Source organism: Betta splendens, chromosome 1 (genome assembly GCF_900634795.4).
Source record: "Betta splendens chromosome 1, fBetSpl5.4, whole genome shotgun sequence".
NCBI classification, from domain to species: Eukaryota; Metazoa; Chordata; class Actinopteri; order Anabantiformes; family Osphronemidae; genus Betta; species Betta splendens.
This window is the reverse complement of record NC_040881.3, coordinates 14650453-14673912: the sequence shown is the minus strand read 5'-3', so window position 1 is coordinate 14673912 and position 23460 is coordinate 14650453. Positions and strand designations below refer to the sequence as shown.

Here is a 23460-nt window from a genome sequence, read left to right as displayed (position 1 = left end):
ATCGTTTCTCAGGCAGAGAAGCAGCGTGCTGTCTAATGAGTCCAAGCCTCGGCGAACGGGGAGATGCAGGCGTGGTTTAGTTCTGCACCTTGGCCCCAATGAATGATCCTGAGCCCTGAAGGAGCAGCTCACCTAAAAACAAACATTAACTTTAGGTAACTGGAGCACGGCCTGCACTGGCCTCACTTCCAATGGGAGCTCAAACCGAGGCGTTCAATCAGCGGCACCTTGTTGGTCGCGTGGCCTCTTCCGGGAGGGCTCTTCATCATGGTCATGTTTATTTTTTGCCCTGTGGATCTGTCCTTCGTCCACATTCTGGCTTTTGGAATAAGCCCCAAAATCAATGCATGTTTTTAACAATGTCGTTAGTTCTGATTTACACAGAGAAAAGAAGTGGGGGGGGGAACATGAGTGTACACGTTCCTTAGGTGTGTGTGTGTGTGTGTGTGTGTGTGTGTGTGTGTGTGTGTGTGTGTGTGTGTGTGTGTGTGTGTGCGTGTGCATCTGGAGCTCCTTAAAGAGTGCGTGGGCGGAGGGAATTATGCGGTAAAATGAGGTCATCACCGCTGCTGATTTATGTGACACACGCCATTACTTACACTGCCGTGACTTCACCAGCGTCTCTGCTGACAGCATGAATAATATATGTTCTCACCAAAACATGACATCCTCCACTTTCTCCCCTCTCGCCTGCCGCTTCAGAAAGTTTATTTCATCATTACTGACCCCTGTCAGCGTGTGTGTTTGTCGGAGGTTGGCCCATTTGTTTCGCTCCACGTCGGGCTCCTGGCCTCACAATGCGCCATCTTGCATCCAGTTCAACCAGTTCAGCCATCACATCAGTACTCCTTCAGTACTCTATCAGTACTCCTTCAGTACTCTATCAGTGTTTTGAGAAATTGCCCAACAGGAAGTGGAAGCGTGTGCATGTGTGTTTTACAGTCGATGCCCCACCTGTGGTAAAAAAGTGATTGACATGATAATTTCTTACTCACGATAAATTGTGTAACCAGTTTTTAACGCAGGTGTTAAACTGACTCATCAAGAAAAAGTTAACTCGAATGTCATTTGAGTCGAGTCATTGAATAAGAATTAATGAACAACACTTGCTTCCAGCATTAAAATTTACGGCTCTCTTCCAGGAAGAGGGATTGGCGGCAAGTTTCATCCCAGATGTGCCTTTGACAGCCAAGCTCTGACATTTTACCCCTGACCCCCCCCCCCCCCCCCCCCCCCCCCCCCCCCCCCCCCCCACCACCACCACCAAGACGGAGCCGAAGGACGGCTTCCAAAGCGAGGTCGCCGCAGTCAGCGCCGCGCGGGCGAGACCGAGGGCCGAACGGAGCGGATGAAGGGAGGCGGGGTCCGGGCGACGAGCTGGGGGGACGGGGGACAGCCGTTACTGTCACACTCCATCAGGGAGCCCAGGGGTGACATGGGAGCGGGCCAGACGGGAGGCGCAGAGCGAGGAGGAGGAGGAGGAGCAGGGAGTCGCCCCGTCACTAGTCACCCCTCAGCCTCCGCTTCGCTGCTCAGACTCCTCTTCACCGCTCCCTCTCTGCATCTGGGCTGGATGCAGATGTGCAACCCTGCAGCTGCCAGTTCTGATTCACTTTCACCACCTCAACATCAGCTAAATTGATGAATAAATCCTCACACCAACCACAAGTTCACCTTGGGTGAAGAATCACGACATGATCTTTCACTGTCAGAAAATACCAATAAAGCTGAGGTTTTTGTAAAACTTCGCTCGGCTCACGTTTAAGTGGACGCAGCTGTTGTCCCTGAACTGCGCTGCACCTTCTCCCAGAGATAATAACATCCCTGGGTCGACACAGATAATGACGCCGTCTGCTCACTTGTCTCTGAGTCAAAAAAAGAAAGAGGCTTTCCTGCTGCTGACGGCTGCAGCCCAGACATAAATATTGGTGTGTCTGGGCAGAGAAAGCTGCGCGGCTGCTGCTGCGGCCGCGCAGCTTTCTCCAGACGCCGCTGCACCCAGGTGTAAACACTGGGAGCGGCGGCGGACGGAGCAGAACTTAGGAGTGACTCTGCAGTAAGTCAGAGGAGTCCAAAGCCTTTCTCGTCTCAAACACCTCCACCAAACAATCCAGCGCCAAGAACTGGATTTTCATCAGACCGTGAACCTTGTTTAATTCGATTTTTTAAAATGACGCTTTGGAATCACATCTAAGGTGTCGGTGGTAAATATAACCTGGTACAGGTTATATAACTGTGAAGGGATGCCAGCGGGATGAGGAACAAAGCAGCTCTCGCCGGGTTCATGTGTAGATGTTGTGTTTAAAGAGCACAACACAGATTAGCTTCCGTCCATCGTCCTAACGAGGCCGACTGGAGGTGCAGGTGCTAGCGGAGAGCCAGGTAACACCCTGCTCCCTGACGCCCGCTTCCATCCACCTCTGCTTTTTTACGTGAAGAAAACCTGAGACCACAAATAGGTGTGTGGTGATCAGGAGACTCTGACCTCTCATCTCATCTCATCTCATCTCATCTCATCTCATCTCATCTCATCTCATCTCATCTCATCTCATCTCATCTCATCTCATCTCATCTCATCTCATCTCATCTCATCTCATCTCATCTCATCTCATCTCATCTCATCCCATCAGTGCCCTGTTATTCGTCACATCTTCTCTGCCGCAAGCTTATCTTCAACAAAGTTCTAAAGATGGAAACAGAGGGGATGCAAACACACAGTCAGTGGTGATTTTTCTATTTATATCAAAATCTGGACAATGACAAAAAAGCTCCCCTGTAAAACAAGCTTTGATATGTTATTTATGCATTTGCCAGCAAATATAAACACAGAGCTGCCTCCTTAATGGTAAGATAACAAGATCACAAAGTGAAATGGATCTTCTGAATCCAGTTAGGAAATCAGTCCTTCTGCGCACTTTAAACAAACATAAGTAATTGCAGCCTGGGCTCTGCTACGTCGATAATGTTTCAGTGCCGAAGAGGCCGTTGGCAAACGGTGGACTCAATCTGGGTCACACAACACTGATAAAGTAGCCTTGTTTAAACACAGTCAGTACAGCAGACAACCAAAAACATACTGTACTGTTCACTGTGTGTGTGACGGAAAGACTAAACCAGCCGGTAACAAACAAACACACACACACACACACACACACACACACACACACACACACACACACACACACACACACACACACACACACACACACACACACACACACAGAGAACCAGTGTGAACCAGACAGACAGGTCCTTGTGCACAGAGAGTACTTCATCACCAAGAAGGGTGTGTAAGACAGGGAGTGCCCCGAAACACACACACACTCACACACGCCAGACAAAAACAAATGTGAAAGTACAGGGTTAAAGTCGGTAGAACAAACACTAAGCAGAGTCACATGTGTTTACACAGTTGAAAAAAAACACAGTATATCCCATTATTGCATAATGTGCAAACAAAGGCCACAAGCTGAGGTTGTAAACACTGTGTCATTATTTATTTTCCTCAATGGACAGATCAGTTCTAATACTGTTGTGGTCTGGTTTGTGTATATCTTTTTGTGATTTGGGAGATTTTTCATTTTCAATAAAAAGCATATTTTAAACCGCATTAGCTGTAATTTAGAGGCAAGCAGAGTCACATGGTTCCAACCTTGATTATAACATGCAAATACTGACAGTGGCGTCACTGTTCAGACTTTGGAAGCGTCACTAAGGATTAAAGGCCGTGTAACAGAAACACTCGACTGATCTGACAGGTTTTACACAGGCCCCAGGTCACACAGCCATACGGTATCTGGAAGAGGAGACAGGTCAACAATAGAGCTGTTAATCACGCCGCACGTCAAAATCTGGCAGAGGTTAAAGTCCAACTTCCTGCCTCAACTGATCTACTGTATTTACAGTAACTGAGTAAGGCATGCGCACGCACACAGACACACACACACACACACACACACGCACGCAGTTTTCCTGTGAAGAAAGCTTCTTACCGTCTCTCTGGGTGTGTTCACTGACAGTTTGACCTCAAAATCAAGCGTCTCAGATGATGTGACTAGACCTTTGGCACCCTCATCTGAGTACTTACGTTTCGCGCTCTGAATGCTGTTTGGCTGGCCGGGAACGTAAATATTTTCTCCCGACTGGGGCTCGATCTGACTGTGTCGCGTTGCTGATGCGAGGAAACCGAAGGAAGCCGCTCGCGGCAGCCGCTCGGGGCCCGTGGGCTAACAGGAACCTGCAGGCTCCCTGTGCGACCTTGTGATCTGCAACTCCTTTCGCAACAGAATAGACATGTGCAGGTTTCACACGCGGCAGATTCCAAGAAACATGTCTGCGAAACCTTCTCGTCTTCCCACATTTTTCTCTCTCTTCATTTGTTTCCGTTTCAGGAGCGCATTTCTTTGTTTCTTTTTTTTTCCACAAAGTTTCACAAATTGAAACCTGCGGCGCCATCGCTATCGGGAGAAGCCGCACCAGCGACGAGTCTCGGATTGGGCTGTTTCAGTAAAGCTGCCTGCTGACCTCAGGCCTCCTGGTTCCACAGAAACAGGCGCACCAACACATAGTTCTTTGAAATCCTCCCCCACACTTGTGTTTTCACACTTAATGACAGAAACAATAACCGCATTTCCCCTGAAGCCGGCGCAGAGACTGGAAGAGGTTGACCTTTGTTCAAACTGACTCTGGGATACAGGAAATACAGATAGAGTCCAGTAGACAACTAGCCACCAGTGGCCAAACCTTTGTTCTCCTGCTTGATCTGCTGCCGTTTGATGTTGGTCAAACGATAGTTAGGGGAACTACAGAACTTCTGGGTCAATGAAACCTGTGGTGACTCAGTTAAACAGACCAAGGCAAGAGTCACTAACTTATGGAGAGGGGAGCTGTCTATTGCTGTCTCATTCGTTCTTGTGTATCTCGTGTATCGTCGGGGTCCTCGTGTTGCGCTGACCGTCTGTCCAGCAGCGATGGCGTCCGTCAGCGGCCGCGTCTGGCCGAGGCCGCGAGCCAGCGCCGTCAAGCGCGCAGCAGCTCTGCACATCGCTGTGCGTGCCACGCGGCCAAGCCGGGCCCAGAGCGGCGGCGTCTGGGGTCAGAGGTCAGAGGTCGGCGGGCGTGCGAGGCGCTCAGTCACGCAGGCACGCGCCGCTGCGCCTCGCTTCGCTCTGGTCGGAGCTTTGCGTGTTGTGATGTCACTGGAATGATGTCCAGCTACACAGGGGCTGCTCTGTCGACAGCTGCCCCAGAGGTGAGTTGGTGTCTGCCGTTCCCACCGCCCACCGGGCAGAAGCTCGGGACACGAACAAGAGGAGGAACCGATCCGTGCAGCCTGGACGAGCACAGGAAAACCCTACGAAACCGACCCGTTTGAACTGGGTTTCAAATGAGCACTGTTGATCAGAAGTACATGGAAGTTTGTAGGAGGTGCAACAACAGAATGTACGTAAAATTCAGCGAAATGCATCTCTGAATCATAATGAAGCCACACTCAAACGCCGGAGTGCTGTTTGCTGCGAGGCCTGTTTGTGTCACATCTGATGGCCTCTGTGATAGCGTACAGCCGCTTTCTAAATGGGTCAGGATGAGCCAGACTGTGCTTTAAATCCCTCACCAGTGCATTTTCATTCTGTTTCACAAATGCAAGTGTGGGATGCCGTCCAGACGTAACTCATGTGCTCCACCCTGCTGCAGCACAGGCCCCGTGGGGACTCCAGCGCTCCAGGCCCGGCTCGGTGCTCCCGGGCCACGCAGAGGAAGCCCACTCGGGCCGGGAAAGCAGCCCCCCCCCACCCCCCCCACCCCCACCCGGCTGCAGCCCAGGTAGGATGCTTCAGCTGCAGGGAGACACGGCAGGACGGGAAGCAAGACTCAAACCCAGACAGAAGGCTTTTTCTGTGTTTTATCAGAGGACTGAGCTTGCTCTGCTCTCTTCAGTTTGCTGCTACCGCCCCCTGTTGACCAGAGCCGGTAGTGAAGTAGAGAAAGAAAAGTCACGCTGCTATTTTCATTGGGTTTATAACTAAAATTATAACTAAATTTCCATTTGAATCTTACTCAACATCTGTCCCATGTTGCTGTGAGGTTACATTTGTCGCAGTCAGTATGCGTCTATATAAGAAATGACCCAACAACAGGATTTTTAATGATCCTAGTGAATAAACAACAATTAATTCCAGGTGAGTTTTGGATGAACTTGTCACTGGTTACTTAGCTTTTTATTCTCTCTGGGCTAAACTAGACTAAATGATGTCACAGTGTTGATTATTAAGGTGTGCTGAGGTTAAATATATAATTTTATTCTCACACACTCTTTAAGGAGTCTGTAAAGTTTCCAGTGGTGTCTTTAACTCCATTTTCCTCCCAGGCCCCAAGCGACAGTGGGTGACAGCCAATCCTAATCTCTTGCTTTAACTGAGCTTATTATCAGGAACCGGTCGTTGCGTGACCCCGAACGTTTTGCAGACTCAAAGTAAAAGTGCTGTCATGACTAACACCGCTTGCGAAACGCTGCTATGAATCAAGCGTTGAGGTTTTAAACAGGGGCAACGCCGCGGCCCACCTGGAACCCGCGGACCACCTAGGACCCGGGCAGCTCGGACCCCACGCTCACGCTGCGGCCGCGCTGAGGCTCGTGGGACGGCACCGTGAGGAAGGACATGTTGGGCCCAGCAAACGGAGGCTCGGGGCCGCTGGGCCGTGTTTTGATCTGATTGATGGCCGGCTGGGAGCTGCAGTGCTCCAGGCAGGAGGCGGCGGTGGCGTGGTGAAACATGAAGGCGGGGGCCCGACCGGAGGCCGCTCGAGACGACTTCCCTCTGGAGGACGGAGGGGGGGCGGGGAGCAGGACCACGGGCGCTGAGGACTGCCCCCTCACGCTCACCCGCTCCTCACCCCTCAGTTCACCGGCGGCAGGACGCTCCCCCCGCCCCTCCGGCTCCACCCCGAACTCGACCTCCCGCAGGGGCGTCCTGGCGCTGCGCTCGTCCCTGGCGCTGCACACGGTGCTCTGGGTCTCCTGCCCCAGACCCGACGGCAGGGAGCCGCCTATTTTACAGCTCTCGTCGTCGTTGTCGTCGCTGGTGCACTGGTCGATGCTCGGGGAGTGGCGCAGCCTCTGGATGTGGGTCGAGGTGCGGCGAAGAGCTCCTTCCATGAAGCCGGTGGGGGAGGGGGCGGCGCTGAGCAGGCGGTTGAAGAGGGCCACGTTGGGGTGATGACTTCCTGACTCCTCCAGGTTCTCTGCAATGTCCTCCAGAGGCTGGAAGTGCATTTCCTCCTTAGGGATGCTGACGAGACACACAGTATCATTTACATTACATTCTGACACAATACCTTCCTTTTCTCGAGAATTCAAAATGAATGACTAAAAGTCAGAGGTTGTGAAAGCACTCACGCCATGTCGAAGGTGGAGCCCTGGAAGGACGGCTTGCGCAGCACGAAGAGCGTGGCCGCTGTGTAAGGCGGCCGGGGGTTGGAGTCGTTCCAGTAACGGTCTCGCTCCATCACGGGCAGATCGCCGTACATCTCATCCACCGCCATCATGGACACCTGTAAAGAGCGGTCACACCCCGTCACACCACCGCAGCCACACTGGAGGGGTGTATGTCGCTGGTCTCAAACACGCAGCATTAACCTGGAAGTTCCTGTCTATCAGCCAGTTGGTCTCAAAGTCGTCATCGTCCTCTCCAAAAGGGTTGATCAGCTGCTCTGCCACCTAGAGGCCGCGAAGGGAAACTCAACCGGAACATCAAAGCTGCTTTATCTTAGCATAGTGATTCGATAAGGAACCGTGGCCTCCGCCTGACCTTGAGCCATCCAGCATAGAAGAAGAACTGCAGCAGGGTGAAGATGGGCACGTAAAGGTCCAGGTCATGACCTTGGTAGCCCTGCCCGGGGTCCAGGAACTGACGCCCAATGAGGCACACGAGGAAAAAACTGTACACGGCCAAAGTCACAACCTGAGAGACGGATAGAGAAACGTTTGTAATGGGGAGAATAATGTCGGAATCGACTGTGTTTCGTGTTTCGTGCACATGGTTCACAGAGCCCTCACTGTACCTGAGTGTAGACCAGCGGAACGCTGATCATGTCATAGTGGAACAGCATGCTGCACTTCCCTCTGAATGCATTCAGCTCCTGGTCAGAGAGAAAAGGCACCTTTGTGATGTCACGTAACACATTTAATCCCAACTTCGTCAAAATGAATTAACTTCTGAATTGCACTGTAGTGTGTGTGTGTGTGTGTGTGTGTGTGTGTGTGTGTGTGTGTGTGTGTGTGTGTGTGTGTGTGTGTGTGTGTGTGTGTGTGTGTGTGTGTGTGCGTTGGGGTCACCTCCAGCAGTAGTTTGAGCGTGTGATCGTCTTTGATCCTGCCCTCACAGCGGGCGACGGCTGCCAGGTTGGAGAACCAAACGCAGGGGATCCAGTATTTATTATAGGGGGAGTGGAGGCCCTCGAACTTCTTTCGCTCCTCTCGTGTCATGAATCCTGCACAGAGCGGCAGAAGAACAAGGACCCTTCAGCTGCCAGACGTTTACAGCCCCTACAAACACAGAAGGAACCTATCTCTGATCAGGCAGACGCGTTCAATTCAGCCGACAGCACCACGTCCGCTTGGAGATAACTCCCTTTATCGCATAAGTTTCAGGACGTGCCTGTCCTTGTGCTTTTCCTTGCACTGTTAGAGAACGTACAGCCGAGGAAGCGGCACACGCTCATGACATGAGCTCATGACATGAGCGTGTGGCTAATCACATCCCCACTTCAGACAAATTAAATCAGACCCGGGGACGCTGGTGGGAATCTGACTTGGGGCCGCTGGTTCCAGACAAGTTCAATATCTGTGGACAAATACACCATGAAGAAGCCATGTGGCTGTGGCTGCGCCTGCTCACCAGCCTCCACCACATGGTCCACGGTGGGGAAGCGCTTGAACACGGCCGTGCTGACCGAGCGGAGGATGAGCAGGGCCGACAGGCTGGCGTAGCGCATCATGGTGCGCCTGAGGAGGCGCCCCCGCTCGTCGCTGCCCTGGAGGCCCCCGGAGAGGACGCACATGAGCCTGTCGGGCAGCGGGATGCTGGTGTACTGGTTCCACCACCGGTTCACAACCAGGGTCACGTAGAAGCCTGAAAGCAGCAGCAGAGGGAGGCGGGCGTGACCGCTGCGGTCAGGGTCCCCTGAGGAGCGACCGGGCAGGAATACAGGCTGACAGTGGCCTCTGGGGCCCCAGTAATAATAATAATGAAAAAAGAATTATTTACTGCTACATCATTTCTACTGGAGTGGCTTATTGTGACAATCATAGTCTTACATTTGCCAAAATTTACATTCCTTCCTATAGTCAGTGTATACACACATAGAGCTCATGATGCCTAACAATCCTTGATTAAATTATGTTGTGCAAACATGACATCATTGATGCTTACCAAGTACGAAGGACATAGGGATGAGACTGGAATAATAGTTGCAATAAATGGCCAGTTTTTCGAAATATCTCTTCTGATCATCATAGAGGAAGAACCTAAAAGAAAAAAACAGCGATCGTGAATCAAAGCTTGATGGGCCAACGTGTCCCCAGGGGACGTGTCCTGCGGCGGACGCACCTGTAGGTGATGCTGATGGCGGTGTACATGGCGAAGAACGCCAGGAACTCCTTGTACAGCACCTTGTAGATGCTGCCCTTCCAGGCCAGAAGCAGCTTGGAGAAGCCGCAGAAGCGGGCGTTTGCGACTCTGGCCGTGTAGGTGACCGTCATTGGTGAGTGCGGGTCTTCACACTAAAGGGATGAAAGCATCTCCTCCGCGGTTACACCTGCGGAATAAAAACAAATAAATAATAAAAACACGTGAAAATAAAAACAATTTCCAATTCATTTATGGACTGACGGAAATCAGTCTTACCTCATGGAGCGTGTTTTCCTGATCAATGTACCAACAGCTTGGCGCATCTTTGCGCGCAACGGGCGCCAAGTGACTGCGTCGCTCACCGAACTTTCGCAATGACGTTAAGCCGAGGAGCGCACTCGCCGGCGTTGCCTGTGCTCCGTTGCGTGGCAGTAATGCTCGCAGCCTCCTCGGTGCCCGCACCGGCCAGTGCGCCCCGCGGTAAATCCCCCGCAACCCGGGAGGAGGAGCTCATTAGCGCGGCCCCCGACCAGGAGAGCTCGGCCCGGTGATGGACCGCAAGCGACAGGCCGCGGCGCCGGGGCACAAGGAGCCGCGGGACGCGAGCGTACAGTGGGAACATTATGAAACTGCAGCAAGTGGACCGTGGAAACCTTCCATGATAAACGATATGACAACAAGCAATTATCGTGGTTAACGGCGCATTATTTCTTATAACGCGGCGTCTTATAATATTGTGGCTTTGAATGTAACGTCCGTGTGGGGTTTAATGATCCCACTTGATCCCAGGGCAATTTACCACCAGGACACGGCTTTTTAAAGGAAATCATTCTGTACGACTGAGCAACCGGCTGAGTAACTTGGCAGACGCTCTGCCAGGAAATCCCTGCACCCGCTGCGCTCCGTGGACTCCGCTATATTGCTGGGAAATGTTTGTGCGCACAGGTCGCCTCGGTTCACAAACACAGCACAAAAAAGGCGTTCGGGTGAGGAAAGTTTATTTTGATCAACGTTTGCCAGTAATTCAAAGAAATTCTGTAGAAAAGCGGACCCTTATTGACAGAGAGGAGAAATGATGCTTCTACATCTACCCGCTGGGTAACAAAGACAGACGAGGCAGGCGCGTGGCAAAAACCGCTTTACTAGCCATTAAACATTTGATCAAGCAACATTCAATATATAGGATTTTGGAATAACTAAGTAAGGCTACTCATGTTTTTTTCCCATTGTTCCCATCCTCAGTGAGTAGAAAAGACACCATGTTCAACAGCTGGATGAGTCTTATGAACCGCGTATGGTGACAGATTCCAGACACTCACATCAACACGTTTATCATACTTTTTGCCTAAAAATCATGCTGTATCACCTGAATGGTTCAACACACACAGAACCACATGGATGTACATTTTTCCTAAATTGAAATTATTTATTTTAGTGTCTTCGTCGATCGCCCTGCTGTTACACCCTGAATCTGTAAAAATTGGATGGGAAGAGTCCTGGATCATATTATGCATGAATTCTTTGCCAAAAGACAAACTGGAGAACAGACACAGGCACCAATCTATACAGAGCAAACACGACAAACATCAACCATCAGAAACCTGCTGATAACACAGCACCACAACAATTGCCTTTTCTTTACAACTGAGGTTGGACATGGTTTAAAACGAGACGAGATTTGTTTTTCGTTTTGAGGGTGTAAATGCTTTATACAGGTACAGTACAACCGGACCAGAGGAGAAGTGACGATGAGCGAGCACAGATTTGCCCTTGGCTCACCTCTATCATACGGCCGAATGTTCATGTCTGTGTTTGTGGTTCTTCAGCTCCTTCCGCTAAGAGCTTATGTCTTGCTGTAGTAGCACTGATATGAATGAGGAGGACTGAGTGGATCATGTTGCGGCTGTTGCTTTAGGGTTTGAGGCTCGGAGGAGGTGAATCCTACTGTAGACGCAGGTGTGGTCTGTACCAGGGCAGTGGGTGGGCGGGGCTTCCTGCAGGCAACCAGATCACTTGTTTGGGGGCTTGTAGGGTTCCAGAAGTTGCTTAGAGAAAGTGTTCACCTTGTCAGCGCCTCGAACTTCATGGGGCAGCAGTGGTAACTTGACTATGTGAAAATCCTCGTAAAGATCTTCCATCTGTAGTGAAAAAACAGACCAATAATTTAGACAGTGACATTTTCTGCCTGATGCCAATAAAGTAGCTGTACAGCGACAAGACAAACCTAAAAGTTACAGACTCGTACCTGGTCTAAATACTTGGACTGAATTTTGTGGCGGGCTTCACACATTTTACATGGCCTCTCAGCGTCAGGGAACACAAGTTGGTTAACGATGATGTTGTGTGTGTCAATGCGGCACTTGGCCAGTTCCTGGATCAGCCTCTCTGTCTCATACAAGGACAGGAACTCAGCGATACACACACAGATGAACGTGGTCTGTTCCTGATGGATGCAATGAAAGTGCAAAACAAAAGGTTAGTTATTAGGTTTTAATAAATGAATTACAACAGATCAACATGTTACCAACTGAACCACTGGTTATACCCACATTTTAGCAGGGAGATGCATTACACTATAGATGAAGAATGGAAACATATACAGTTTACACCACCATGAAGTAGCGGATAGTTTTTACATACTTCCAGTAACTTATCTGGTTAAGATGTATTTAAATGACGGTGGGACCCACTACTAAGCTAACAGGATTTTGCATTTAGTGTTGAAATATTTTCTATGTTTTCTAGTAAATAAATTCATAAGTATTAAACTTACAACGTAACTACACAACAACAGTTTTTAACAGGCTTCATCCACATGCCTACACTCCCAAACACTCATTCTGTTTCATCATGAATGAAACATTTATGTGACTTACCGGGTCTTTGAACTGCTCGCTGACTGAGCGGATGACTGGCAGGGTCTCCTCGAGCTTAGAGGCTAGCTGATCTGCATTCATGTCACCGAGACCGAGCATGTTACACATCTACAAAGAGAAATACAGACTTCAATCACCCACATTATTTAAATATATGTAAAACTACCCTGAATAACAAAGTAATTGGCACCTACTAATCCCTCCTCACCTGGGAGATAAATGGACTAATCTGATTCTTGATCTGCATGAGGCGGCCCAGTCCTCGCTCCACAATGGTCGGGAAGTTAAGCAGGCGTAGTGTGTGTCCAGTGGGAGCTGTGTCAAACACTACTACTGAGAAGTTCATGCCTTTCACTAACCTAAGAGAGACGATAGCATCACCAATAAAGTATAAATACATCTCTGTCACAATGTGATTCGGCTTTGCACTGACCAAACTGTCTCACCTCATGACCTCTGCGTAGCTCATTGCCTCGTCAATGCCCGGGAAGGCGCTCATGGCCTCCTGCATCATCTTCTTGCCCATGCTGAGCATGTTGTCTTCCTCAAAAAACTCATCAGGCAGCTCAGCCACACCCAGACTTGGGTCTATTTCCTGAATTCACATGCACAAAACAACAAAAAAACCTTTAGATGACACATTGAGTGGAAATATTTGAAACGCCCGCAGGGATTCTGCTTGTTACACAAAGACGGTTTGTGCTGAGAGCCAGATGTGGAACTGATCATCCACATGACACAGAGGAGATTTCATTTGTACATAACAGCATATAACCCTTATGTGTTCTGCCTTCTGACAAACTAATTTCCTCATTTATTTTTTAAGTAATTTTATGCAGATGCTTTTTTAGGGCTCTGGTGTGCAGGTTCACTGTCATTTATTGGCTGGACTGCTTAAAACAATTCCTCTATATACTATAATACAAATAACATTTAATCATCAGGGAACTGCCATCGCGTCCTCTAATGCCATAGTTATTTACCCTGTGTTTCATGTCAGGCTGAACTTACCATTGCAAAGAGGTTGTCATAGCCCTTGACCTTAGTCGGCACCTTTGAGAACTTCTGGTCAAAAGCATCAGAGATGTTATGAGCAGGATCTGTGGAAATGATGAGGACACTCTCCCTGACCGCAGCCAGCTGGACAGCCAAGCTACAGCTAGAGAAGAGACACCAAATGTTCGTGATAGTTTCCACTTTTTAACATTGTTACTTTGTCTGTTAATCTGCATAATGTGCAATAATTAACAATAAAGATGTTATGGCCATTATTATCATGTGACGACTTCTACACCTCCGTAACTATTCCTTAAAAAATAGGTTATTGCGATTACTTTAGCACTCTTGCTAGCTAGCCAGCTAACGCTAGTTAGAACTCTAATAGCTTTACTGGCTAACTACGACATAACATACGTTTCTATTGCCTACGCGAGCGTTGGCCTCCACGAGGCAAATGACAGGGGAAGTGATGGAGCACGCAGACTGTCTTCAATCTATTTGCGACGTAGATACATGATTACACCAGCTGAGAAGCTCTGAACATGACAGCTAGCTAACGTTAGCTAGTGACAGTGCTTTGTAGATCAGCTACCCGTCAATTAGCTGGCCTAAATGAATCACAACATAGCGACATTATTTATGCTCTATATATATATATGACATTTTTATTTGGGCTTCTGCGTTGTGTTCAAAGGAACAACTCTACTTTAACTGATTACTGACAGTGGTCCACGTCAACTTATGATGACGGATGACGGCCACAGGCGTGAGCTAGTTAGCTATGTCAGCTAGCGACGCGAGTCAGAACTATGGGGGGAACCTACCTACATGTCGTTTTACCAACTCCCCCCTTTCCACCTACAAATATCCATTTAAGAGATTTTTGTTCGATGATATTCTTCAAAGTTGGCTCTAACGGCTCCACATCGGGTGCATCTTCAAATTCGTCTTCCAATGACGCTGCCATCTTGTCTGTGTACAGAGCAACGCACAGCTCAGGTGGGATGTACTGATCCTGCTGCCTTCACAGACCATCGGATTTTTAGCAACTCTATCACGTTTATTACAAAACCTCAAAAAGAGATTGTGACAAGACTGTGCCTTGTGATGTCTGTGTTTTATCTCTTTTGAAAACGTACAAATTACAATTTATTTTCAAAGGACAAGAAACACATGTTTGGTGTGTTTTGAAGAATAGTTTAAAAAATGTCTAAAAGAACAAAAATTGAAATACAAAATACTGGTAATTTTCAAACAGATACATCGAAAAAAAATTATACATTACTAAAACGCGTTATAATAATTTTTAATGAAACTAGCCTTCATCATTGCCTTCAATATACAAAAATTAGTAAGTGGGACATTTTTTGTTTTGAAATATTTATAATCACATCCTAATGCAAATATGTATAAATAATATGTAAGTTACATTCAACCTGTTCAATCACAGAACTCCAAATAAACTGCTCTTGGAGTTGTATTTTTTTCTGTTTATGTTAAATATTTATTATTGTTTTAGACTTTGTTTAATATAAACATTTGATGTTTCATATCAATTGCTTTACATACAATAAAAAACAAAGAAGACTTTGTATTTGTTAAGTTGTGCATTGTAATGGATTATTGTATACAAAAGTCCTTAACATACAAAACAGATTTTTTTATACATAATAAAAAAAAAACATGACCAAAATGATCGAATCCTTTTGCATTAGGCTCACAGTTCATAATTTAGAAACACATCACACACAATCATTTTATTTTCCAGTGGTAAAAACTTTTTTAATGGCTGTTTTGCAATGTTTACATACATTTAAATCACAAAGAAGCAAACAAGTGTGTGAGTAAAGCAAAGAATGAACTTATAATAATAGTGCACTGGAAGCTGATATCAGAACCTCATGAACAATGATAATGTTTGAGGTCAAGAAACTTCATTGGGGAAAGCAGCTAGTATACTACAGCACTAAGATTTAAATCATTTGTTCAGATTAAATGTTGCTTATGGCTCTATTAAAAAGGCTTTTAGAAAAAACAAATTATTTCATGAAATAGTAATGAAAATGTAAAATGAAATAGAAATAAAAGTACATGTTTTAAGGTTTACACTATCATTTCTTTTTTTTCCTATAAAATATAAAGTTGCATTTTGAACTTAATACTAATCGTAATTACAAAAAAAAAAATGGTAAGAAATGTATACACAACCACAATTGTAAAAATTACTCAAATAATGTTGCACAACCAAAGCAAAACATAGCCAATTGGTAGCTGCTACTTTCAAGACTTTTACAGAAGCAACATGTGACTCCCAATGCATACCTGTCCATAGCAAAGGTAGGAAACGTCATAGAAGCCTTCATAAAGCAACAACAGAGGACTGTGTTTGGATTTTAACTGCCCTGTTGAGACACTAATGTTTCTGATTTACACAGTAAATTAGCAAATAAAAATGGAAAAATACAGTAGATTTGTTAATGTCGTGCAGTTTTAGCCGCAATAATAACGCATTGAGATTCATTGAAATAAATTTCATGATACAAATAAGTACAAAACTGTTACAATCACAGTTATACACACGAACACGCACATGCAGCAACCACAGGGTAAGCAACCTGCCTCCATAAACACCTGATTAATGCTTCGTCGTCGGACCTTTCGGATTTAATTTGCCCAGATTTATTACCTCCATCTCGAATTTCTACGCAGTGCCAGGCCAGGATCCTTATGTGCGCTGTCTGGGCTCTCACACATTCCATTCCCCTGGGAAAGGAGCAACTTCGCCCTCCAAGGGATCTTCCACAATCGGTGTGTCGCACCCAGCGGGGCCAGAAGGCTGGGCCAAGATCCACCCAGCGATAGTGTAATTCACATGTTGCTGATTGCAGCAGCCAAGCTCTGACTGACATGGCAACATCTGGAGACAGAAACCCGAGGTCCAGCTGTGCAACGTCCTTCCGCAGTATATGGTGCTGCTTTCCTGCGGCCTCTTTGAGCTCCGGAGAAGAACTTAGATTAAACCTCCCTTTGAAAGTGGTGTAGTTGAGTGTGTCACCACGCAACAAAGCTCGACCATCGCTGTGACCCCCAGAGGCCTCAGGGGGCGGACCGATGGACATCCAGAACGGGTCATAGGAGGACCCCAGAAGACGCAGGAGCTGAGCTGGGCGCCGATGCCTGGATTTAGGCAAGTAGTGAAAGTCCTCAGCATTCGTCAGCAAGGAGTACGGGCGAATTGGCTGCGAATAGGACGGCAGTCTGGTCCGCAGTTGAAGAAACGGCGAATCCAACACAGTCGCATTTGAAAACTGATTCAGGGTCGATAAGTTAGCAGTAAAGGGGAAAGATTCACAAAGCCCGGACACACAGATCCAGCAGAGAAAGACAGTGTTAATCATGGTCCTCGTGTGGAAGGGAGCGCAGAAGAATGAAAATATGCTCTTCTACACCCGTTCACTTATAGGTCATCCCCGAGTGCTTCAGGGACTCTGTGTACCCAACACCAAGACCAAGACCAGACATCCTTGAGCTCTTTCACAATAACAGTTAAGTGCCTTATCACACAAGCAGCAGAAATATTATGGGGTATACCAGAACACACCTGAGCTCCTACTTGTGATTCAAGGCTTTGATATTTTGGCTAAGCTCCCAGTGAAAAAACAAGCGACAATGTCCTTGGCTTGAGCTTCGTGTAACACAAGGTATTCGCTTAAAGCTAAAGTAGCTGTGTTGTCAAGAGAGCATTTGTGATGGGATTTTAAAAAGTACTTTTGCATATGTAAGCCCCCCCCCCCCAAAGGAGTATCATATGACCGGACTTTAACCAAGCTGTGACAGCAACGGACACAAGATCTTAATAATAAATCCACACAACTGTGCAGGTCCTTTCAAACCCAGCTTCAGGGCACATTCCTCTCATGGTTCTGTACGTTAGACAGTCAGATACCAAAAATATGGACGTGTGCAGGACAATGCTCCGTTTATTCTCTTGTACACAAAATCAGCTGTCTGGAGCAAAGGCACATGATGGCGTGACACCACTTTGATTGTGTGTAAACAATTTCACTAAACCTCTACTTATATCAACAATATAATAATACATTTTTATATACACTCATCAGACGTCATGGCGTCAAACATGACAGTTTAGCAGAATTGCATTTATAAAACATTCAGCATCGAGGTGTACAGCAGTTCTATAGGGTCAGGTTTTACTGAGGGTCTGTACCTGACGTGGCACAGCACGCGTGTGACTGTAGCTACATTTCAATGCACGTATTTTATCTTCACCTTGTCTCCAAACTCACAGTGAAAACAGGTCGTGCGATCGGTCCTGCTCTTGGCTGGATTGCAACGGCGGCCTGGCTGTGGAGGGCGGGGCGCCGTGGGGCACCGGACTGTTGAGGTCTGCTGCCTTCGCTCGATCCTCCAGAAACTTATCAAAGTCTGAGGGACACAGACTTAGATATGTGGGTTTTTACACATGCTTTCACACACAGAATCAGATTTGTGAAACATTATCTTCTTCGCACAGCAATGAAAGGCAAAATGAAAAACCTGCTTACCTTCACTAGAAACTCCCTCACAAACAGACGACTGCTCCCCCTGCACAAAAGACACAACAGCTAAATACAGCATTGCATCCCAACACATCGCTTGGCTTCATTCAGGAGAACATGGAGAGTTTATATGCGTTCTCTTACCATGTCATTAGATAACCATTTATCAATATCGCTCTCATTCAAGACTTTGGCTGGTGCCACCTATGAAGAAAAGTAACAGGAGGTCAGATGGCAATGACTTTGCCCCTAATTTTACATACAGTGGTATATTTGATCCCATCGGTGAGGATGGGTGGTGTACACACCCCTCCTGTGACCTGCAACCTCGTGTCCAGAGCTCCAGCGAGGCCTTCCACAGCACCTGGGTCCTCGTACCTGACGCTGGACGCACACATGCACGCTTAGCTTTAATCATTAGCTATGATTAATCATTTACATAATCGTGTAAATTCTAAACTGGCTAAGAATGATGTTTGACTTGGCTTTTGTCTCTACTGTAGTTTGCACCACTCACCATTTTCTCTGCTCGGCCAGGGAGCTCCCTCTGGTTTGAGCAAACATGTCAAACTCCTCCTCATCTTCTGCACCACACAAAGCATCATTTTACAACACAATAAAATCCAGTTCCTCCCTACTGTCCTTTATTTTCCTGAAACATGACATTATTTGGGATTTATGAACAACAGCATCCTTCCGTATTCATTCTTAATATGTACACATAGATAAAAAGCAAGCAGAAAATAGTCAAATATAAAACTTTCAAATACACCACATGAAATCAACTCATGCTACACCATCAGTATTTGTGTCAGAATTGTATATCTTCTGTGCATATAAACTGAAGGGTAAACACAGTTTACTCACTGTGGGTGGTTGTTTGATGCTGATTGGCTGAGATGCTGACTGCTGGTTGACTGCTTGTTGTGATGACAGCAGGCTGACTAAAAGGTGAGGGTGTGGGGCTGAGGTCAATGAAGCTCGGACTACAGGCAGAGCTCTCCTAGGAGGAGGAGGAGGAATGGGGACAAAGATGAACAACACTGTTTTCTAAACCCCAGTTATCATCACTGGTTTCTTTCTTTCTGCATCCTTTTTACCTGTTGATTACTTGTAATTTGTGCCTTATTCAGTCTGTCAAACCTACATTTAAATAACAATACACACAGTTAAAAATAAGCAACATTTACAACATATATAATTTTTGGTCCATTTACACTAAAAAAAACTCCAGTAATAATCCAAAACACAGCGCACCTCTCGTAGCGAATAAAGGCGTTGTTAAGGTCGTCGTTCACCACAAGTAGCTCCTCAATAAATCCTTCATCCAGCAGCTGAGGGATGAGCTCCATCACTCGAGCCTGCATGTTCTTACACACCGAGTACAGCTGCTACTTGGGCAGAGCAGGAGGGAGGAATTAGCTCAGTTATTCTTGTAGCTAATGACGTGGGATGATGGAGATCATGGTCATAATTATTGGCGACAGTTAATATAAGATCAAATGTCATATGACATAGTAAATGCCTTAGGCAACTGACCTGTAGCAGCACGGCATCGTCGTGCTGGCTTTGCCCAGGCACCAGCTCGTTTAACATATCCGACATCACATTGAGATTTCCCTTCACCAGCGCCAGCTCACTTCGCAGCTTTGCTTCCTTGAATCAAACACACATCAGACAGAAATATTGCAGAAACAACGCATCCTCTTAATTATTCTATAATGGGATTTTCCACTTGATTCCCCTCAAGTTTCTCATGATTGAGTGGCCTTTATACTTTTAATTAGGACCCAAAACAGCTAGTGGCCACTAAGGAGTATTAACTTTGGGTAAACATTCTAAATACTTTAATACTTTACCAGAGATATGACAGATTCATACAATGTTTACAGTTGCAATACTTGAACTAAATACTTGAACTAAACTGAGGACGCAGTTTTGAAAGCGAACATTCAGTTCTTCATTTCCTTTCATGCTTGTTATCATCAACCGTCCATCTGTTAATTGTCATAATACAGTATGTCAGCTGTTTTCAGTGGGTGGCAGGGCTGGATTGGAAGTGGGACACTTATCATACTATCTGCCACTTCAGGTCTCTGTTGCAGGCATTAGATCAGCTTAAATGGCCCTAGGTTCAGAGAAGTCAGCGTGTCTGGATCATGTTATATTCTTTAAACAGGCTTTTGTAGCTACAGCAACAAACGGTGCTCATGGACAGTGGTTTCTGAAAGCTTTTCTGTTGCTTTCAAACCTAGTGTACCTGCTCTGGAGAGAGGGAGACTGGTCCGTTACTGAGTTCGACTGAAGGCAAAGCATTCAGACTGGGAGCGCTGGTCGAGGCCTGTGGTTGTGACTGAGGTGTGGGATGAGGTGCAGGGGGCGTCTCAGGAGTCCCATTTTCTGGAATGCTCTGCATGGTGAAGACAGACACTGGAGCTTGATATGCCCCTTTAAAAGATACATATTTGGTACTTCTGCAGTTGAATAGATGTTTTTTTTCCCACTTTGTGGACAGTCTCACCCTATTTGGAGTGTGGATGGGAGACAGAGCATCCAGGTCTGTCATAGGGAACTCCAGACCTCGCTTCCTTAAGTCGTCATATACGTGCACCACACCCGACAAGGAAGGAGAACTGCGAAAGGCGTCAGCCCATGACTGGAGAAAAGAGAGAATGTGACGAATCGGAGTGAGAATGATAGTGGCACTACCTAAAGTCAGCCTTTATAAACACAACATTATGTATAATCATTGATGGCTGTATAGAAATAAAACCAGATGATTTTGTCAATGTACCAGAGGAACGTAAACTTTAAAAGACTTGAGAAACTGATTCCACAGATGAATACTCCCTGTTTTGGTCAAAAGTGGTAAAACAAAGCAATTTCAATAAAATAAGAACAGAATCAAAAGGAAACGAAAACAACAATATGAACTCACTAAGCTGAAGTATCAGGTGCTGGCATAATCACAATCAAACGCCCTGCTGCAAATTGTTCTCCATGCAGTGTCAACATACCTGTATGAGGCTGAGCACTCTGTCATGAAGCACAGTGGGCGGATTATATTTGGGCAGAATGGAACGGACCAACACGCCTTCGACAAATTCTTGTGATGCCACATGAACGTGGAAGCGATGGCCACAGTTCTTCACACATGTCTCTAGAACCTGTGTAACAACAGGCTGTGGTGACGATGTTGAAAGTATAAAAAGGTATTTACACATAGATCTGTTCCCCAACCCCTCATCCTCATTTTATAAAAGAAACCTAAACTTTACAATGATCTGCGGATGATTACTTACAGTAAGGGTCAACATTATCTGTTTGAAATTCTTGTTTCCTACAATCCTCTTCTTAATAGCTTTGACTGCATCTTTAGGACTGATAGAGGAAAAAAAAACACATTGCATTAGATGATTAGTCTCTAGCTCGGACATCTTAATATTTTAAACTATGTGTAGGTAATTTGGGATAAAATAATGAAAACAAACAGCAAAACTAGAAAGCATGTTACACAATAATATTACAAAATAATGTGGATTTAACTCAGTACTAGTTAGCCAGGAAGTTAGTCATTTTGCAGAAGACAGTAGCTGCCAGTGCGCTTTTAGCTACTTAAAGAAAAATTTTAGGCAACTGTGTAAGATTTTTGCCATCGAAGAATAAAGCGAGAGCATGGCAGTCTCACTCTCTAATGGCCAGTCTCACTGAACACAGTGAGGGAGCAAACCCAATGACATCTTCCTTACCCTTCATCGGTCTCATTGATGATGTCACATATCTCCATGTTAAGCCCCCAATCCTCTGATGGTAGAGAGCTGCCGGTTGCTCTCTCTGTCAGCACAAAACATATTGTACATATTATATATACATATACATATTATATATAACTATAACATATTATAGCACCGCATACAGCACTGTAATTCTGATAGAAAAAACTCACAGCAAGCGAAAGATTTATTCACAGTATCTTGATATCTGCAGGAATATACTCATACATGTCATGGAAGTGCAATGGCTGACTCAAATTTATGTACGTCACAAATTTTTTGATGTTTTTAAAGACAATATTAACTAAATGTGAACACTACAAATAGAAAGAGAACCTTCGCTTTGATGACGACTACTATGCCGTGCGTGGTAGAACAAGCCATTCAGTTATTTCAACACTACCACAAGGATTGATGTGGTGAAACACACTAAATTATGGGTCAATTTCGAAAATTGCTGAATACTAATCTTCCCATCAGACTTTCTGTGTCAAAGCCTGTGTGTGCCAAGGGCCAACACACTGTAAACCTGTCACAAACTGGAATATAATCAAACATTAGAATAAATAATGAAATTAATAGATTCGAATCAGAGAAAACAATCAAATTTTTGTCTATGGTTACAGATTTTCACAACTAACGTGTCTCATTCTTCTAAACAGTTCATCAAATTTTTGCACTCCAGCCTTTAAAAACCTCTAAGTCTCTAAATCTCCCTCATTCCTTTCCACCAGCACCTCCCATGTTCTCCAAACCCCCCACCACTGCCTCCCTCCAGTCCATTCCCTCCCCTTCTCTACTCCCTCCATCCTTGCCCTCTCCCACTTCATGTGACTGTCAGCTGCTTCTGGTCTCTGCTGCTCTGCAGCTCAAACCTCCCTGACATCTATGCGTGGGAGCCCGCGGAAAGAGGAAGGAAGGCTCGGGGTGGAGTGCAACGCGTTCTCGTTGCTCATGAGCGCAGAGCTCACAACAACAAGCTGCTTAAAGGTGTCGCATACGTGTGCACTGAGGCGCATCAGTAACACTTACGCATACGGTGTGAAAGTGCAGCGTCAAAACACAGCAGCTGTAACCGAGGAAGTGGCAGATTTCAGTGGGCGCTCTGATTGGCTAAATGACCTGTCACTTTCCCGACATTAACTACATTAACTAATCACCTACCAGACTGAAGCAACTAAGTCCCACCTCTCTCTCTTCAACTGCCCTCGACTTATTTTTACGTTTCTGTCAAAGTTTGAGTTACAAACGTTAAATCGTATTAAACTAAAAACACTTATGTCCTACCGAGTTGAATTACAGCAGCAACATTGTAGTTATAAAGCTCTGAGGCATGTTGTCGATAATGACATTTATAGTGATGATGCATAAATGTTTTACGGAACACAACTTGCAGCGTAGACGTAGTTTCAAAAGCGATAGTAACGTACCGATTCTCTGGCCGACGGGCGTTGAAAATGGGTTTCCTATGAAAAACTCCATTGTCTCCCCTATTGAAAACATTGTAGAGACTTTTCTCCTCTACGCTACAACAGTCAGACATACAGTGGGCTCGTAACTGGTGGAGCTCCTTTTGCTTTCACTGAGTGCGGCGCCAGCTCACGCGCGCACAGGCTCTGGTGAG

General features: G+C 46.2%; 5 protein-coding genes across 5 annotated transcripts in view; 1 reads left to right on the top strand and 4 right to left on the bottom strand.

Moving 5' to 3' along the window:
• Positions 1–3608, top strand: part of LOC114854094 (keratin-associated protein 5-1-like) — a 5433-nt gene extending 1825 nt beyond the window's left edge. The window contains exon 3 of the mRNA XM_055508846.1: positions 1143–3608. The gene's annotated coding sequence lies outside the window, so the exon portion shown is untranslated. The remainder of the gene's footprint in view (positions 1–1142) is intronic.
• A 2224-nt stretch (positions 3609–5832) lies between these two features.
• On the bottom strand, positions 5833–10601 carry best2 (bestrophin 2). Its single transcript, XM_041072416.2, has 9 exons — positions 9609–10601; positions 9432–9526; positions 8898–9131; positions 8336–8490; positions 8062–8139; positions 7809–7961; positions 7637–7717; positions 7397–7551; positions 5833–7289 (listed from the first exon to the last, which is right to left on the bottom strand). The coding sequence occupies exons 1-9, from the start codon at positions 9758–9760 to the stop codon at positions 6581–6583; spliced, it is 1812 nt and encodes a 603-aa protein (XP_040928350.1). The 5' UTR covers positions 9761–10601; the 3' UTR covers positions 5833–6580.
• A 9-nt stretch (positions 10602–10610) lies between these two features.
• get3 (guided entry of tail-anchored proteins factor 3, ATPase) lies at positions 10611–14515 on the bottom strand. The gene is made up of 7 exons (XM_029152666.3): positions 14329–14515; positions 13517–13664; positions 12952–13100; positions 12714–12864; positions 12506–12613; positions 11875–12072; positions 10611–11767 (listed from the first exon to the last, which is right to left on the bottom strand). Exons 1-7 carry the CDS (start codon positions 14469–14471, stop codon positions 11639–11641), a joined length of 1026 nt encoding a protein of 341 aa, XP_029008499.1. The 5' UTR covers positions 14472–14515; the 3' UTR covers positions 10611–11638.
• A 744-nt stretch (positions 14516–15259) lies between these two features.
• Positions 15260–17325, bottom strand: LOC114856861 (noggin-3-like). Its single transcript, XM_029152681.3, has one exon. It carries the CDS (start codon positions 16900–16902, stop codon positions 16075–16077), a length of 828 nt encoding a protein of 275 aa, XP_029008514.1. The 5' UTR covers positions 16903–17325; the 3' UTR covers positions 15260–16074.
• A 141-nt stretch (positions 17326–17466) lies between these two features.
• Positions 17467–23460, bottom strand: LOC114856848 (target of Myb1 membrane trafficking protein-like). The gene is made up of 15 exons (XM_029152655.3): positions 23267–23460; positions 21813–21897; positions 21366–21444; positions 21081–21230; positions 20585–20719; positions 20324–20473; positions 19603–19719; positions 19321–19454; positions 19164–19206; positions 18931–19066; positions 18581–18647; positions 18372–18447; positions 18208–18267; positions 18070–18109; positions 17467–17950 (listed from the first exon to the last, which is right to left on the bottom strand). The coding sequence occupies exons 1-15, from the start codon at positions 23337–23339 to the stop codon at positions 17808–17810; spliced, it is 1488 nt and encodes a 495-aa protein (XP_029008488.1). The 5' UTR covers positions 23340–23460; the 3' UTR covers positions 17467–17807.